At 54.8% G+C, this 17,807-nt stretch overlaps 1 protein-coding gene across 1 annotated transcript in view; it reads right to left on the reverse strand.

Moving 5' to 3' along the window:
* Nucleotides 1–17,807, reverse strand: part of CTDP1 (CTD (carboxy-terminal domain, RNA polymerase II, polypeptide A) phosphatase, subunit 1) — an 88,274-nt gene that overhangs the window by 35,649 nt on the left and 34,818 nt on the right. Inside the window, exons 7-11 of the mRNA XM_011975873.1 lie at nt 13,167–13,257; nt 10,591–10,757; nt 8,450–9,502; nt 5,767–5,908; nt 5,402–5,608 (exon numbers count right to left, since the gene is read on the reverse strand). Of these exons, the coding sequence (XP_011831263.1) occupies nt 5,402–5,608; nt 5,767–5,908; nt 8,450–9,502; nt 10,591–10,757; nt 13,167–13,257 (1,660 nt within the window). The remainder of the gene's footprint in view (nt 1–5,401; nt 5,609–5,766; nt 5,909–8,449; nt 9,503–10,590; nt 10,758–13,166; nt 13,258–17,807) is intronic.

The following is a 17,807-nucleotide window of genomic DNA, read 5'->3' on the forward strand; positions in this document are numbered from 1 at the left end:
CAGGGAGGGACAGCAGGTGGAGGGCCAAGGGTCAGGGAGGGACAGCAGGTGGAGGGCCAAGGGTCAGGGAGGGGAAGTGGCTGAGGCCGTGAGGGCTGCAGGGGAGCTGGTGAGGGTTCTGTCTTTCTGTCTGGATGAGCCCCTGTGGGTCCCAGTGATGAGCTTGTTCTCCACTTTCACAAAAGGCAACCACAGGGGAAACGGGATAAAGGGTCCAAAGGGCCTCTCTGCATTATCACTGCGTGTCAATCTACAAATATCTCAAAAAGTTTAACCAAAAAACTGAACGTTCCCACTCCCCCGCAGGTCCACAGTGAGCCAGGCTGCCAGTCCAGCACCAAAAAGCTCAAAGCCAGAATCAGAAAAAATGTACAACATTCAAAGCCTTAGATGAGGACCAGTCCAGGGATGAAGGGCCAACCGTCCTCACCGCCGAGCGTCCTGTCACAATGGGGTCTACACAGGGTTCCGGGAACAGAACGAGGAACCACCACTCTTAGGATGGTGGGCGACGGGGCCACCTCCACAGCAGCACAACCAATGCACACAACAGATGAGGCCTGGGGCCGCGCAGGTGCGGGCCTCACCGTAAGATGGGGTGCCACGGGGAAACTGGGCAACCAATGCACGCAAGAGGTGAGGCCTGGGGCTGCTCAGGCGTGGAACCCACCTTGAGACGGGGTGCCACGGCGGAACCACACCAGCGCTGTTACAAGGGTGTGAGGGTGGCTGCAGGAGACCACGCTGGACTCGTCTGTACAGGCAGAGTGGTCCTGCAGGCACCAGGGGTCCACACGTGGAGGGGCACTGCGGACACAGGTCTATGTAGTGCAGGGGACTGGGCAGGCGCCACACGAACTCAAACAAGCAGAGGGGACTCTCGGATTAAACCAGAAGAAACCACTCTGCCTGTTCCTCCAAGGAGGAGGCCTACAGAGAAAAGGCAGGGTGTGACCAGAGGCGTGGCCGAGCCACAGAGGCCCAGGTCCTCACTGCAGCAGGAAAGCCCCACAGAACGCCTGCTGGCCGGTCCCGTTCCCTCAGCCTGTCAGCACCATGTCCAGCCCGGGGAAGGAGACCTTCAAACAGGCATTCCTTTCTCCTAATATAAATAGGTAGTTCCATCAATTTAGAAAACTATCAAAAAGCAGAACCCAGGCTCATTTTAGGAGAACTCAGTTTCCAACACGTCCAAGTGAAGGGGAGACATTTCCTCAATGTGGCAAAGGTGTGCCCGCCTGCAATCGCCCAGGCCAGGCGGCCCGCTGCCGCGGCCACAACAGTGCTGCTTCCCGCCACCAAACTCGTGATCATCACAACCGAACAAATCACATTAACATCCACTCATATACATGAGCTGGTATTAACTGAACTAATATTGGTATTTTGGTGCAAATTACACTTTCAGATTAAAAACAGCAAAAGTCAACTTACTCCAATGAACTGCAGCCCAGCGTGCGTCTTCCTTACGAAAGACAGGCAGAGCTGAACGGTGGTTTATGACGTGCCATTCGAAACGTTCTGAACTGCTACTGTTGACGTAAACTATACACATTTCAGAACACATACACAGTTATCAGTTGCCATATTATTAGTGTCACTCAAGTAAAAGTGTTTGACTTTATTCAAATCCAGCTTACTATCTGCAAGTATGTTTTCAGGTAACAATTACTTTTTTCTCATTGATCTTAGAAATTCCTAGCTCACTTCAAGCAAGGCTGAATTATTAAAAAACCAGTTTTGTATCTAATCTTTAACCACTTTGCATAGTTTTAAGACAATGAGGACAGGAGCTTGAGACCAACCTGGGCAACATGGTGAAACCCTGTCTCTACTACAAATACACAAATTAGCCGGGCGTGGTGGCGGGTGCCTGTAATTTCAGCTGCTGGAGAGGCCGAGGCACGAGAATTGCTCGAACCTGAGAGGCGGAGGTTGCCGTGAGCCAAGATTGCACCACTGCACTCCAGCCTGGGCAACAGACCAAGACTCCATCTCAAAAAAATAAATAAATAAAAATACTGAAGAAAAAATAAGTCAAAGGTTTGTGATTTTACTTTTAATTACAAAAAAAAATTTTTTTCTGAGACAGGCTCTCACTCGGCGGCCCAGGACGGAGCGCAGGGCGTGGTCACAGCTCACTGCAGCCTTGAACTCCTGAGCTCAAGCGATCCTTGTGGGTCCACCTCCCAAAGCACTGGGACTACAGTGCCAGCCCTTGAACATTTCAGTCAACAGAATGAAAAGCAGCGTCTAAAGAACAGGTGCTCTTCACGGTACTGATCGTGTGGCTGCTTTAAACTATGTGAGCGTTTTGCAAAACTGCAATTTCAAAGCTAAATCTCAGCAGTGTCACTTCAACGCACGTATCTGTCCTGCCATCGTGCTGCTACTGATTAGAATTACAGCACACAACAGACCCCGACTTCCTAGCCACGGGGTCTCTGCATCATTCGGCTCTAGGTGGTGCTGGCCTGTTCGCTGACCGGCCCACAGCAACCCCACAGGCCTGTTCACTGACCCGCCCACAGCAACCCCACTGGCCTGTTCACTGACCCGCCCACAGCAACCCCACAGGCCTGTTCGCGGACCGGCCCACAGCAACCCCACAGGCCTGTTCGCGGACCGGCCCACAGCAACCCCACTGGCCTGTTCGCTGACCCGCCCACAGCAACCCCACTGGCCTGTTCGCTGACCGGCCCACAGCAACCCCACTGGCCTGTTCGCTGACCCGCCCACAGCAACCCCACAGGCCTGTTCGCTGACCCGCCCACAGCAACCCCACAGGCCTGTTCGCTGACCGGCCCACAGCAACCCCACAGGCCTGTTCGCTGACCCGCCCACAGCAACCCCACAGGCCTGTTCGCTGACCCGCCCACAGCAACCCCACAGGCCTGTTCGCTGACCGGCCCACAGCAACCCCACAGGCCTGTTCGCTGACCGGCCCACAGCAACGCCACTGGCCTGTTCGCTGACCCGCCCACAGCAACCCCACTGGCCTGTTCGCTGACCGGCCCACAGCAACCCCACAGGCCTGTTCACTGACCCGCCCACAGCAACCCCACAGGCCTGTTCGCTGACCCGCCCACAGCAACCCCACAGGCCTGTTCGCTGACCCGCCCACAGCAACCCCACTGGCCTGTTCGCTGACCGGCCCACAGCAGCCCCACAGGCCAGGCTCCACCATGCTGTTCTCAGAAGAGTGCAGGAGCTTTGCCAACTGGCTGGAGAGTTGGAATTAACTGAGTTAAATGAAGGAATGAGAGTAGCATCAAAGGACGAAGCCCTGATTTACGGAGAGACCTGTTCCCAGTCCCTGGAATCACCGCTGCGGTGAGGGGCTGTGGGCTGGGCCTGAGCAGCGTCAGGGCAGGGCTGGTCACCAGAAGGCTTTGCAGGAGCAAGTGGGTAGTGGGTGGGATCAGCCATGCCTTCACCACAGACGGAAGGACGCAGAGCTTCCGGGGGGACACGCGCCGTGCTCACGGCCCTTCTGGACCCTGCCCCTTGCACCCCCTCATTTGGCTGTTCTTAAGCCTTTAAAATAAACTGGTACCGCTGAGTGAAATGTTTTCCAAAGTTTCGTGAGCTGATTCAGCAGATGATCAAAACTGTACAAGTCTGTGTCTGGGGACCCCCAACCCTGTGGCCAAGCCGGACGGTGAGGGGCTTGGGGGTCCGAGACGAGGGCAACCCTCAGACGAGGGACTGAGCCCGCAGACTCAAGGCCTGATGCCAACTGTGGGTCGTCAGCATCAGAAACAAACTGAACTGCAGGCGCCTGTCGCCCCGAAGAGCTAGAGCAGCAGTGTTGGAAAGACACCTCGTGTTAAAAGCCCAACCAGCCCGGACAGGAAGCCTTTCTAACGACCAGAAACAACGTCACCATCAGGACGCCTTCTTAATGACAGGCGACGACATCGTCACCAGGACACGACGGGAGGTGACACTGTCACCAGAATGCCTTCCTATCCTTTGGGATGACATCATCACTGTGTGGCTGGGGATCCTCTTCCCTGTCATCAGAATGGAGAACCTCGGATTCATCCCAAACCCCCCATCCCCCAGGTCCCAGCGCGTAGCCAGGCTGCCGCACAGGAAGCCACCCTGCACCTGCCCACCTCCCAGTCGCCCGACCCGACTCCTCCTCTTAGCAACACTCCCCACCGTGACCTCAAGGGCTGTGAAATCAGCCGAAAGGGGCACACGCTACTCTCTAGAATCACAAAAGACAAAACACAATCTAAAAACAGAAAACCTGGGAGGAACCACAGCGCGTTTCCAGAGGGAGTGGCCTCTCCCGAAAGCTGACTGGGCTTTGTCGTGGTGCCTGGCGGGGCCTCCTCACTCACCTGCCCACCCAGGCTCGGGAGCTGCCGCCCACTGTGCAAAGGCCATGCTCTGGCCACCCCTGCTCCTGACCTGGGAGGGCCATGCACTCCAGGCCTCAGCGTCCCCACGCACGGACAGTGCTGGATCCTGCAAGGGCTCGAAAAGGACACCAAGTCGTACCTCTCCATCTCCCCATTAACCATGAGCACCTGTCTCCCTCCAGCAGCCTGTGTTCTGCACCCGTCGCAGGATTTGAGGCGTTGTGACCTGTCAGAGGGCTTCCAGGGGTGAACACACACCAGGTCTTGGTGGGTGTCCCTCGCCCGGGTCAAGTTTAATCTAGTTAAACTTTTGGCTGAATTTCAAAGCAACAACCACAGAACAAAGACTCATTTAAATCTCCAAGAATGTCCCATGGGGTCTGCAGGGGCCACAACCTCAGGCTGAGGGCTGATCTCCGGTCCACACCGGTAAACAGGCACAGAGGCCACGTGCGCAGGAAGCATCCCCCGGGGCCTGCAATTTCCCCTCTCCGGGGCAGCACAGATCCCGGCTACCAACGCCTTCCAGTCCAGTCAAGTTTCCCTTCCTCACGATGCTGTTTGCCAACCACCACTGCCACCACCCCTGCGCCTGCTCTGTGTGGAAACAAAGTCGGCAGCTCAGGGTCTGGCAGAGCAACAAACGTGGAGCCGGCAGAGAGCAGCCGGCGAGGCGACGGGGGCAGGGGCTCGAAACCAGCCCTGCTCTGCCCATTCTCTGCTGAGTGTTCCCAGGACCGAGTGCTCTGCGGGGCGGCCACAGGTGTGCACATGCAGGTGCCTGGACAACATCTGAGAAGCTGGTTGTAGGGTTTTGTTTCAGTTTTGGGAACCAAGAGAGGACAGAAGAACAAAAGGACCCGAGAGAGCCAGTGGGGCGGTGTTCCCACAAGGTGGAAGCGGGAGTCACCGTCTGCAGCCTCCACCCGCCCTCACGTTGGGCAACTGGCGCCATCCCCCTAACGGACCCGAGCAGCAAGCTTGAAGAGCCCTCACTAGCTGGGGGCAGTGGCTGCACCGCCATGTACCTGAAGGAAGAGGGCTCCTGGTGGAGGGGTAAGGAGCTGGGGGGCGCTGGGGGCCCCCGGGCGCCCGTCCTGATGAGCTTCCCCGTGTTGGAGTCGTAGATTCGAACCTCGGGGCCAGGCTGGGCCTTGGGAAGAACCGGCATCGGGTGGAACAAGGTGGTGGGGGGCACACCCTCCCGGTCGGGAAAGGCTGCAGGACTGTTCTCCCTGTCGGAGGAAGAGAACGAGGGCCATGAGCGGGGCGTCCAGGCGACGCAGAGCAGGCACCCAGGGACACCTGGCAGGCATTGCCTAGGTGTGTGAACCAACAGCTGTCTGGCGAGGGAAGGCCTGGCAGGGATGTGCTGGGTGCGGCGAGGACCCACCTCTGTGCCTTGGTGTGGTCGTCCCTGAGCGGGAAGAGCTGCTCCTCCACCTTGTCCCAGCGCTCCAGGCAACTCCACAGCCAGTCAGGGTTGACCACGTGCAGGTGTCCGCACTCCTGCGCCTGCAGCACCTTCTCTGTGCCTGCGGGAGACCCGGCTGCGTCAGGCTGTCTTGGCCAGCACTGGAGGCTCAGGGCCCACATCTGGCTGCACCCACCAGGGCCCTCACCTAACTGCACCCCACCAGGGCCCTCACCCGACTGCATTCAACCAGGGCTCAGGGCCCTCACCCGGCTGCACCCCACCAGGGCCCTCACCCGACTGCATCCAACCAGGGCTCAGGGCCCTCACCCGGCTGTAATCACCAGGACTCGGGGCCTTCACCCGGCTGCACCCCACCAGGGCCCTCACCCGGCTGCACCCCACCAGGGCCCTCACCCGGCTGCACCCCATCAGGGCCCTCACCCGGCTGCACCCCACCAGGGCCCTCACCCGATTGCACCCCACCAGGGCTCAGGGCCCTCACCCGATTGCACCCCACCAGGGCTCAGGGCCCTCACCTGACTGCACCCCACCAGGGCTCAGGGCCCTCACCTGGCTGCACCCCACCAGGGCTCAGGGCCCTCACCCGACTGCACCCCACCAGGGCTCAGGGCCCTCACCTGGCTGCACCCCACCAGGGCTCAGGGCCCTCACCCGACTGCACCCCACCAGGGCTCAGGGCCCTCACCTGGCTGCACCCCACCAGGGCTCAGGGCCCTCACTCGGCTGCACCCCACCAGGGCTGCCCACTGCAGGTTCCCATCTCCCAAGCCAGGGATAAGCAGCCATGGTGGGAAGTGGTGGATCTCAGACGAGGAGCTGGGCACAGCAGGTGACGTGAGCATGTGTTCAGGAAGGCCCCTCAACAGTGAGGCCACAAACACCGAAGCAAAAAGAAACATGAGCACAATTCGGGGGGAAGGAAGGAAAGCGAAAGAAGGGTCAAGAGCTGGGCAGACACAGGGCAGGGCAAATGGGCACCCGAGGGGCCAAGGAGGACCCCAGCCTGGCCCACCTCCATGCTCAGGAGAGAAGGGCCAGGAGCTGGGCACTCACGGGGCAGGGCAGATGGGCACCCGAGGGGCTCCGGAGGACCCCGGTCTGGCCTGGCTCCATGCACAGGAGAGAAGGGTCAGGAGCTGGGCAGACATGAGGCAGGGCAGACGGGCACCTGAGGAGCCAAGGAGGACCGTGGCCTGGCCCGGCTCCACGCTCAGGAGAGAAGGGCCTGACTGCCCGTGGGAGGCCAGGGCTTGGCTTTCTCCTGGGATCAAGGGTTTCACTGGGCTCCACGGAAAGCCTGCCCCTGCCCTGCAGCCAGCACCTGCCTATTTCACACGGAGATGGAACCTTCCATGTACCCTTGATTCAAACGCTTTACTGAGCACATGCATGTCCAATACCACATGACACGGACTAGAGGCGTGGCCTCAAATAAGACCACACTTGCCGTCAGGGAGCGTGCGTGGACAGGGATGAGCTCACCCCACAAGGCTATCCTGAGCCCTGGAGGCGGGGCCACGCACTGAGAAGCCCTCTCAGGAAACGCCGCCAGGACAGGAAGCGCAATTGGAGGAGCAGAACCTGAAGTGATTTAGGCAATCTTCATTTGGGGAAAATCCAGGTGCTTAAGGGAGCATTTTCACAGAATAACTAGAATACTGAGATATTTGGGTTTTTTAAGCACTGGGATGCAAGTCTTCCTTCAAGATTCACCTGTCGCTGAAAGGTTCTGTTTTATTCGGCAGACCTTTCAACGTGTCAGAGCAGCCTGCCCTGTCTGGGACAGGTTTCACCATCAGGAGACAGCAGGCCTGTCCTCCGCTCTCCCAGCCACAACGTGTCCTTCTACGCACGTTTCAGCTGAAACTTTGCACTTAGTTTTCTAACTCAGAGGGTTTGTCAACCTTTTACCTGCGAACTGAGGGCCCCACATCCTGTTCCTGCCTGGAGTTTCTCCACTACACCCCATCGCTGATTCCTTGTTCTCTAATCCAGCCATGGCTCACTCATCCCATCGCTGATTCCCTGCTCTCTAATCCAGCCACGGCTCACTCACCCCATCGCTGATTCCTTGTTCTCTAATCCAGCCATGGCTCACTCATCCCATCGCTGATTCCCTGCTCTCTAATCCAGCCACGGCTCACTCACCCCATCGCTGATTCCCTGCTCTCTAATCCAGCCACGGCTCACTCACCCCATCGCTGATTCCTTGTTCTCTAATCCAGCCATGGCTCACCCATCCCATCGCTGATTCCTTGTTCTCTAATCCAGCCACGGCTCACTCACCCCATCGCTGATTCCTTGTTCTCTAATCCAGCCATGGCTCACTCACCCCGTCGCTGATTCCCTGCTCTCTAATCCAGCCATGGCTCACGCCAGGGAGAAGGGCTGAACTTTCTACACCGCACGTGAGTAACTCACACCACCCAACACTGTGTGTGATGACTGCGGTCCGAAAGCATGAACGTGTCCGAACTCGAATTTCACCCAACGTCACGATCTATTCTTAAAAGATGGCGATTCTGGGAAACGTTTCTAAAAGTTGAATGTGAGATGAACAGCAATGCCAGCTCTAAGGAGTGCCTGCAAGGAGACGGCGGGCCTGACCATGCCCGGGGCACAGGGAGGCAGCACTCACCAGCCCTCGCGGCGATCAGGTGCGTGGCCCTGTCAGGGGCGTCGGGGCTCAGCACCAGCCGAGTGAGGATCTTTGCTCCCAGCGCCGTGGCGTGGTAATGCTCCCGCGTCTTCTCTATCGGGAAGTTTGTCGGGTGCAGCCCACTGAAAATTATGGCCACATCAGCCAGCACCTTGCTCTTCAGTTCTGGCACGATCTTGCGGATATCCGGCGCCTCCTCGATCTCCTTGTTGAGGAAGCGGTCGTACTTGGCGTAGTAGTCGGTGTGCACACGGACCAGGATCTCCTCCAGGTAGATGAGGTGGTCATCCTCGTCCGTGTCCTCCTCCTCCTCCTCCTCCTCCACACTCTGGTCCAGGGACTCGCCCGCGGTGACGCCCGACAGCTCGCTATTCTGTGACTCGGTCTCCGCCTCCTTCCTGTCGGCACAGCCATTGCCCAGGCCGCAGAGGCCGTCCCGCTCGCCCTCCTCCTGCCCACCCAGCTCGGGCCCCTTGTCTGGGGCATGCGTGCTGGGCTCGGCCTCTCCGGGGAGACTCAGTGCTGCAGGCCGCCCCGGCTCCAGGGAACTGCCCTGAGCCAGCGCCCCGGCTCCCTCTGGAGCCGGGTTCTCCTCCTCCTTCAGCTTCTGCCGGCTTCTCCCCTCACTTTCGCCGTCAGAGGCGGAGGAGGGAGACTTTGTGCCCTCGGACTCACTGCTGCTCTCGCTGTCGCTGGATAAGTCGAAGTCCAGGTCAGTGCCCGTGGCACCCTGGGCAGGCCGCTGTCCCGGTGCCGCCCGGCCACCCTGCACACAGGATCCTTGGGGCTCAGGAGTGCCTGCCAGCTCTCCGCTGCTGGTGGGGGCCTGGGCAGCGGGCCAGGTGTCCTTCTCGTCCGGTTTCCCGGGGCGGGGCGAGTCCTGTGGGGCGGTAGCCTCACTGCCGTTCAGCTCCTGAGCTGGCTTCTCCAGGCCATTGCTGGGCTCCACTCCAGGGGCCTGTGTTGCTCCCTCGGGCTCTCTCACGGGCGGAGCTTGCTCTGCGATCTCGGTGCCTCGAGAAGAATGATTTACTAAATATGCATGCAAAAGGAAAAGTTACCGCGATTCAGCATTAAACGTTAAATAACATTCCAAGTTAAAGCAGCACCCTTCTTCATGGCTGTGAACTCTGCCACCCTCTGGACCAGGCCTTGGCAACCTTGCTGTGAAGAGCCTGACGGGGTGAGCACCCCTTACCCGAAGTGCATGGGGCCACAGATGTTTTGGACACTGAATGTTTTTCTGAGTTTGGAGTATTTGCGTTAAACTTACCACTTGAACATCCCAAATCTGAAAAATCCAAAATGCTCCAATGAGTATTTCCTTTAAGCACCATGTGGGCAACTCAAAAAGCTCTGGATCTGGGGGAGGAAGGATCCTCCGTCTATAAGAACAACTGGAGGTCTCCAGGCTGCAGACCTGGCGCCACCGTGGCCACAGTTTCCCAAGCCCCGGTCTGGAGGAAGTCAGCAACTCCACGCTGACCCCAGGCATCTAGTGAAAGCCTCTGCCTCCTACAGGAATGACCCCAGTCCCACCCTCTTCTGGTTTCAACCTCCAAGTTCCATTTTAGTGACTAGAGCAGCAAATGTATGCCTCAAAATATTTTTTTTTAAAAACTAAGGGTCAAAAACACTTAACTTTTCACAGGGTGGACGTCAGCCGCAGGCCTGCCTGACAGGTTAAACCACGCTGCTCTCTGGGCCCCAGCCAGCGCCGGGCCTGAACACTGCACTCTGGGGACGGTTCTTCCCTGCACAGCCACTGCCCCCACATTCGCTCTCTCTACAGAATGCCGTGGCCCGAGGCCCAGGCGTGCGTTTAAGGAAAACTGGGATGAAAGGGGTTATTCACATGTTAGGTTAAACAGTATCCTTTAGTTTTTATTCAACTGGGAAAACGCTTAAGTGAGGGCCATTTTTTTTAAAGCCCAAATCAAAACGACATAATATCCTGTTTTCCAGTACTATATAAATAAATCCAATAACCTCTATTGAAATACAAATAAAAAATCAAAGTGTATCTTGAATTTAGAGCAGTCAAAATAGAGATAAGAAATAAGAAGAGCTAAACAGTAAGCAACTGTAAATTCTAGAGAATCAGGAAGGAGGTTACCCACCTTTCTTTCTCATCTGAGTGTCTCGGGACCCAGGGGGCGCATTCATGTCACCTGTGCCCTGGAAGTACACGTATTTCTTCACAGTTATCAGATTGGGGGCAAACTTCCAGACATCTTCTCGATCATCAATAATGCAAACCATTGAGTCTCCACAAGGAAAGAGGTTTCTACAAGTGAAAATGCATAATTCACACAAAATAATAATGAAAAGAGTTTAAGATTCTAACCCACATGTAACCAACAGACAGCAGGTTCATCAGAAACTGACACCAACCGCCCCGAAGCCCTTTCTGTTTGGGTCACATTTAAACCTCAGTAACATCTTCTCCACTGCTTCTGATTCTCCTTCCAGCCGGAGTTCGCAAACTGTTTCTTAAAGCGCCAGAGTCACTACTTCAGGCATGAAGGGCCACAAGGATGAAACCTAACTCTGACCGCGTGGGCGTGGCCATGTTCCAATAAAACTTCATGTACAAACCAGGCTGCGTAGCCTAAAGGCCAGAATTTGCTGACTCTGAAAACAGCCCGGGATGGGCTGTGTGGCTCAGGCCTGGAATTCCAGCGCTTTGGGAGGGCCGCTTGAGCCTCGGAGCCTGAGACCAGCCTGAGCAACACGGTAAGACCCCGTCTCTACAAAAAATACAGAAGTTAGCCGGGTGTGGTGGTGTGCACCTGTAGTCCCAGCTACTCAGAAGGCTGAAGTGGGAGGATAGCTTGAGCCCAGGAAGTCAAGGCTGTGGGGAGCTGAGACCACACTACTGCACTTAGGTCTGGGCAACAGAGTTAGACCGTCTCAAAAACAAAAAAACAAAAACCACACCTACTGCCGATGCAGAATTTCTAAGTGGACCTACAGCTACCTCCATGCAAACCACAGTGCCCGCCACTAGGGCCTATCCTGGGTGTGTCCCCATTCGATCCTATCATTCTGCCTTCAGGTGACTTTTCCCCTTAACACGTCACTAACAGCACCTCTCATTCTCTTTAGCCTGATTAATCTGCTCACTCTGGCACTAACTAGCAAAAAGGAGGTTTCTGAAGTAAATACTTTCAGAGTCTCTTCTTAGTTAACATCAGCTTGCATAGGCCTCACAGTCTGCGTGGACTCCCTAAACGTAAAAACCGAAGCACTGGCAGGCGGCGGCCACCGTGAGCCAGGAAGCTGTGACCGCCAGGGCTCCTCGGGAGAACGAGCCACACCTGATGCGTTGCACCAGCAGGGACGGACTTCCGGGTGGAAATGGGGAAACTCCTCGTACCGAGTGGGCAAGAAACGCCAAAGAATACAGAAGGATATAAAAAAGTCTCTACGTAGGGGCAGGGAGGGGCCACCCTGTCAAAAAGGCTCAGAGGAGCTGACAGGAGGCGGCTCTGGAGCTCATGGAAAGGAAGAAATGGCAAAAAGCAAAAAGACGGGCAAAAGTCATGTGACTTAGGATTTTAAAAATTATTAGTAGGATTAACACAAGCAAGCTCCTAAGAAAACTATAAACCTCAGATGCTGATGCTGACGTCAAGAACTGCCCCTAAACCAGGGGCCCCACAGAGCTGCTGAACTTGTGCGTGGGGTGGGGTTATCCACATTCCTCTGCCCACTCGGGTCCTTTCGGCTGCCACCTCCCTGATGCCATCCCGTCCCTACGCCTGCCCTCCTGGGTTCTGGGCCCAAAAGTCCAGTCCCCGAGTTCCCCAGGAGCCCTGGTCATTCCCTGGATTCTCAGAGGCAAAAGCTGGCCTCCTGTGGGGACGCACCCCTGCCTCTTGCCTCTCCAACCACAAGTCTTCGCACAGGAATGAAAACCTGGAGCTAAAGGGACTAGAATGATCACACATGCCAGGGTTGTTAAGCAAACAGATGCACGACGTCAGGCGGCGGGCTGACTTCGAATGGGTGCCGTCTGACAGAGATGAGGCTGAGAGGATGACGGTCCCCGCCTCCACAGACGCAAAAGCCCAGCCCGTGGGTGGTTTCAGGGAGGGGCTGTTGGGACGGGGCAGAGCCTGGACTGGGTGCCCTGCACAAGCACCGGGGCTCAGGCAACCTGGGAGACAGTGGGAATACAGGTTAGAAAGGAACTTTCTAAGTACTCCGAGGCTAACAAGGAAAACTGAAGAGGGGACGTTAAATTCCTTAAAAACATCAATACAGAAATACTGCTCTAGGCCGGGTGCGATGGCTCACGCCTGTAATCCCAGCACTTTGGGAGGCTGAGGTGGGAGGATCATGAGGTCAGGAGATAGACACCATCCTGGCTAACACAGTGAAACCCCGTCTGTACTAAAAATAAAAAAAAAAAAAAAAAATTAGCTGGGCAAGGTGGCGGGCACCTGTAGTCCCAGCTAAGTCAGGAGGCTGAGGCAGGAGAATAGTGGGAACCTGGGAGGCAGAGCCTGCAGTGAGCTGAGATCGCACCACTGCACTCCAGCCTGGGTGACAGAGCGAGACTCCGTCTCAAAAAAAAAAAAAGAAAAAGAAAAGAAATAGAAAAAGAAATACTGCTCTAAATCTCCAGATGCGATTTTTGAAACGGGAAACGAACAGCAAGAGGTCTCTGTGAGTGTGGCCAGGTACATACCTAAGGTTTCCCGTTTTAGAAAACGGGTCAATACATTCATCCCTGGATAATATTCGATGAGAAAAAAGCTTCTTCTCGGGGTCTAAAAAGCCTTGGAAAAGAAAACAGGACAAAGATTACATGCCTGAGACACGTTTAGGTCACACAGCGCGTGGTGAAGTCTTGAAAGTTATTTTACAGTGGCAGACACAAAACACGATGAATTGGCACCAAACACTTCATCCCTTTTCGTGTAAGACCGGGCTCACGGAGGGCTTCTTTTCTCTTATGGTGAACTTATTTGTCAAACACGAATCATGTCTGTAAGTGTTTACAATTCTATTAACGTGGAAAATTTGTAACATCCTACTGAAGCACCTGTCTAAACCAGATGGACGTGACAACTACGGAAGGCACTTCATAAGTCAAACAGGTGAGTCACCGTTCAATCTCAAAACGCTCTGCGTGTGGTTCTTCGCGTGATGGAGTCTGGACGCTGAACTGAAACTACCCTGGGTCACCTCGGACACGGTCTTTCCCAACCCCGGGCGGGCGGCCCTGCTCTCATCTGTAATGGTTAGTGGAGGGAAGGTTACCAAGGAAGCTTGCTTCTCCCAAGTTACTTCAGTAGAATCACACAAACTCACATGCTGTGTTGTAGAAATACACAGAAAGGTCGGTTATTTCTCACTATATACACGTTTACGCTGGTCATTCAGGCAACATCGAGGAAGCCTGCCTGACAGAGGAGACTGGGAAGGAAGGACATCGCGACACCACAATGACCAGCTAGTGCAGAAGCTGCTTCCGCAGCGAAGAATCTGCCCGGGCTACAGTTGACACTTGTACTTTACATGACATCTGTTAATTACAAGTCTAGTTTAATTTTTTTAAAAGTAATTTTCTAAAGAGCTTTACGTGCTTGATGCTCTGCTTTGACTCTTTAAAGATGGTAAAACCATGCTATCTGCAAACACCCCTTCTGCACTTCAGGAGGCACCACCGTCACAATCAAGAAATCAGGCAGAGGTTTCTTGGTATTACCTCTGCTCTGGGTTTCCTGACCTATAAATTTATCTTCTGAACTTTTAGCCTACTGTATTACCTTCCTAAGTTTGCAAAGTCTTCAATTTACAGTGAAGTGCCATAATTTTAAAGAAAGATAATTTAAAAATAAGTCATCTCTTGCTAATTTACAAGAACCACAGAATATATAGTAAACGTATTTCACTTTGTGGAAGTAGGGGTACTAAACAAAAACAAAACAGACTTTTCAGGTAATTTATTCTATTGGTAAAATATGTTGGAGGCATCAAGTTCAATGTCAACTTAATTTCACCGGCCATTTAAAACATTCTACAGAGAAAAAGCTACGGTAAGTATGAAGCCTCAGAAGGAAATGTTTCAGCTACTCATCATACAAGTGGCTGAAGCCATAAATTTGGACATACCTCAAGAGATAGGTATTCCATGACACGTAGATAACGTGTTTAAGAGTGTTTGTTCATTTAACATTTACTGAGTTTAACATTACTTGGAATTTTGCCAGGAATATAAGGTACAGGAATGAATACAACACAATTATTACCCTCCCAAGAGGCTGAAATTATAAGAAAACTGAACACATTAACACACAACCTCTATCTGACACGTGCAGGTGCCATGGAACAAAACGGAGACTAGACTGCAGAAGAGTGAGCCAGTCCAGAGTCGAGAGCTGGGTCTGTGGTCTCATCATGGCACACAGGTCCCCTGCATAACCGTCAGCTCTGCATGAAGCACAGGAGGTAGACCAGACATCTCAGAAGCACTGTGAACCCAAACTCCAACCACGCAGCCCACATCCTCTCAAGACTTAAGACTCACTGGAGCACCTGGCTCCACGCCCCGTATGACACCCGGGGTCCACTTCCAGATCCGAACGCACCCACAACGCCCAGCTCCACATCTCCGCGTGGCACACGGGGTCCACTTCCAGATCAGAAAGCACCCACAACGCCCAGCTCCACATCTCCGCGTGGCACACGGGGTCCACTTCCAGATCTGAAAGCACCCACAACGCCCGGCTCCACATCTCTGCATGGCACACGGGGTCCACTTCCGGGATTTGAACGTGCCCTGACTGCACTCCACGCAATCACTATTGTTTTCACACTGGCTTTTAATCAACTACTGCCTGCACCCATCCCTACTGAGCTCAACCTCTGTACCACCACTTCTGAGATCACAAACGCGAGAAACACACTGGCTGTTTTCGATACAGGTTGAAACATATGCATGACAGTTAAAACAGAAGAGCTGCTCTGGGCGCCACCTCAGTTACCCTGCAGCCCCGCGGCGCTACGCACAATGCACTCCGGGGTCCGTAAGATCTTCTGGGAAGATGAACCTGCCTCCTGGCTGAAGCATCACCACCTCCAAACGTTTCAAATGCAGCACTGCCAGGAGCTTTCCCTTCCTTGATGTCACTGGTTTGTTAGTATTTCAGTAACAAAAAGATACCTGGACTTAAAGGAGAAATAAACGCAATTGTTTCTTACTATATACAGACACGTAACTTCTAGATGATCACTGAGGCCATGAAGTCGCTAAATCTAAAGTCTGTTAATGGAATTATTAGCGTCTCTACAATCACACAAAAGACACGCATCCCAAACACTCAACATTTCTGTCCTAGTCATACTGAAAGCACACATGCTATCAACACGGTCACTTTCAAAATGAAAAGCATCAAAGGCGGAAGCTCAGCAGCCACCTCAGGCTTCAGTCCGGACCTCACTTTCTCACTTGCAGAAAAGCTGACCCAGGTCATCTCTACAGATCCCGCCAGCCACGACGAAGCCAAGCTGGGCCTCCCTGAACCGCAGCCTGGAAGCAGTCCTCCTCCCGCGTTGCTGGGCTCGAGGGCCCGTGTTCTGCTGAGAATCTCTGCATCCATGTTCAAAGGGATACTGGTCTGCAGTTTTCTTGTGATGTCTTCGTCTGGTTTCGGCCCACATCCCTTGGACATACTGGAATACTGGACTTTCACGTAGAAAGCAGAGCTTGAAACGCAGAAGGCGCCAGACAGGGCCCAGTGATGACAGCAAACCCAGCGGGTCTCCCTGCAGCAGGACCCACGCTCGAGGCCCTCCGCAGCCACGCACGCACCCACCCACGCTCGAGGCCCTCCACAGCCACACCCCTACCCACGCTCGAGGCCCTCCGCAGCCACGCACCCACCCACCCACGCTCGAGGCCCTCCACAGCCACACCCCTACCCACGCTCGAGGCCCTCCGCAGCCACGCACCCACCAGCAGGACCCACGCTCGAGGCTCTCCACAGCCACGCACCCACCCACGCTCGAGGCCCTCCACAGCCACGCACCCACCAGCAGGACCCACGCTCGAGGCCCTCCGCAGCCACGCACCCACCCACGCTCGAGGCCCTCCGCAGCCACGCACCCACCAGCAGGCTCCCTTGCTCTGCTGTCCAAGTGGCTCAGGGGCCTGTAGATGTCAGTATGGATGTTCTGCTGAATTTGCAGGCAGCTACCAGGCTCCCTCCAGCTTTCAGGCTGATAAAGAAACATGGCATTCTCTTCACCTGCTTCATCTTTCACCACACGAGGCCTCATGAACGTGGAATCTGACTGTAGTGTCCCACGCCCTGCCTGTCGGTGTGAAGGGTGGCAAGGGTGTGGCCCAGCTAAAACCTGGGACCCCTCTGCTTTTAGCCCAAATCCCCTCCAGCCAAGCATTTAAACAGACCCGAGCCTTCCACATACTCATCCTCACTGGGGCTTGTGTGCTCTGACCAACAAACGTTGACGTCCCTCAGAAAAGGATAAGACAGACGTGTGCGACAGCCAACCTACATAACCCCAACTTTAAAGAGAGAGACCTGGAGAAGGATGCCCCAAATAAGAAACATTTGCATGGGCACTAGATACACGGACAGAAGATGGGACAGGAGAAGAAGGAAAAATCACCGGTGCATCCTGGACTGCCTGCCACCTTCAGGAATCAGACTTGCAGGTCGCCAGGCTGTGCCCGCTGGGGAGCACCCTGTGTGGGAGGCGGGAGGCAGGAGGCAAACGCGTCACCTGCCAGGGGGCAGGCCATGCAGCGCGCGGTGCTCACAGTCCTGGGGGTCAGGAACCACTCCCCCACTGAACAATCTGGGTTTCAGGAACTCACCCAGAGGATCCAGTCCACAGAGGAGGGAAAAACTCACATAAAATGATGAAGATTTATAACAAAGGGATGGAGGAATTCTTGGTGATGAAATCTTATGTGAAAAGAACAGTACATAAACTTGTGCACGTATTAAGACAAATTCGGCAAAATTACACACACAAAAAAATAGAGAATAGGGAACAGCCATGGATATGACGACCGTGAGGAAGACTTCTCTGGTCTTTAGTCTCTCCCTGACATTTGTTATTGTGAACGTGATGCCCCTCGGGCGTCTGGTCTGCGTGGGCGTCACCCGCACTGCGGTGTGTGACTTACGGGTTGGCCCCTGGGAGGTGCCTGGTACTGGCTGCGAAGGCACAGTCCAGGGCTAGAACACACACAGGGAGTCCGGGGCTGGAACACACACAGGGATTCGGGGCTGGAACACACAGGGAGTCCGGGGCTGGGACACACACAGGGATTCGGGGCTGGAACACACAGGGA

The sequence above is a fragment of the Mandrillus leucophaeus genome, unplaced genomic scaffold (assembly GCF_000951045.1).
Source record: "Mandrillus leucophaeus isolate KB7577 unplaced genomic scaffold, Mleu.le_1.0 Scaffold16, whole genome shotgun sequence".
Taxonomy (NCBI): domain Eukaryota; kingdom Metazoa; phylum Chordata; class Mammalia; order Primates; family Cercopithecidae; genus Mandrillus; species Mandrillus leucophaeus.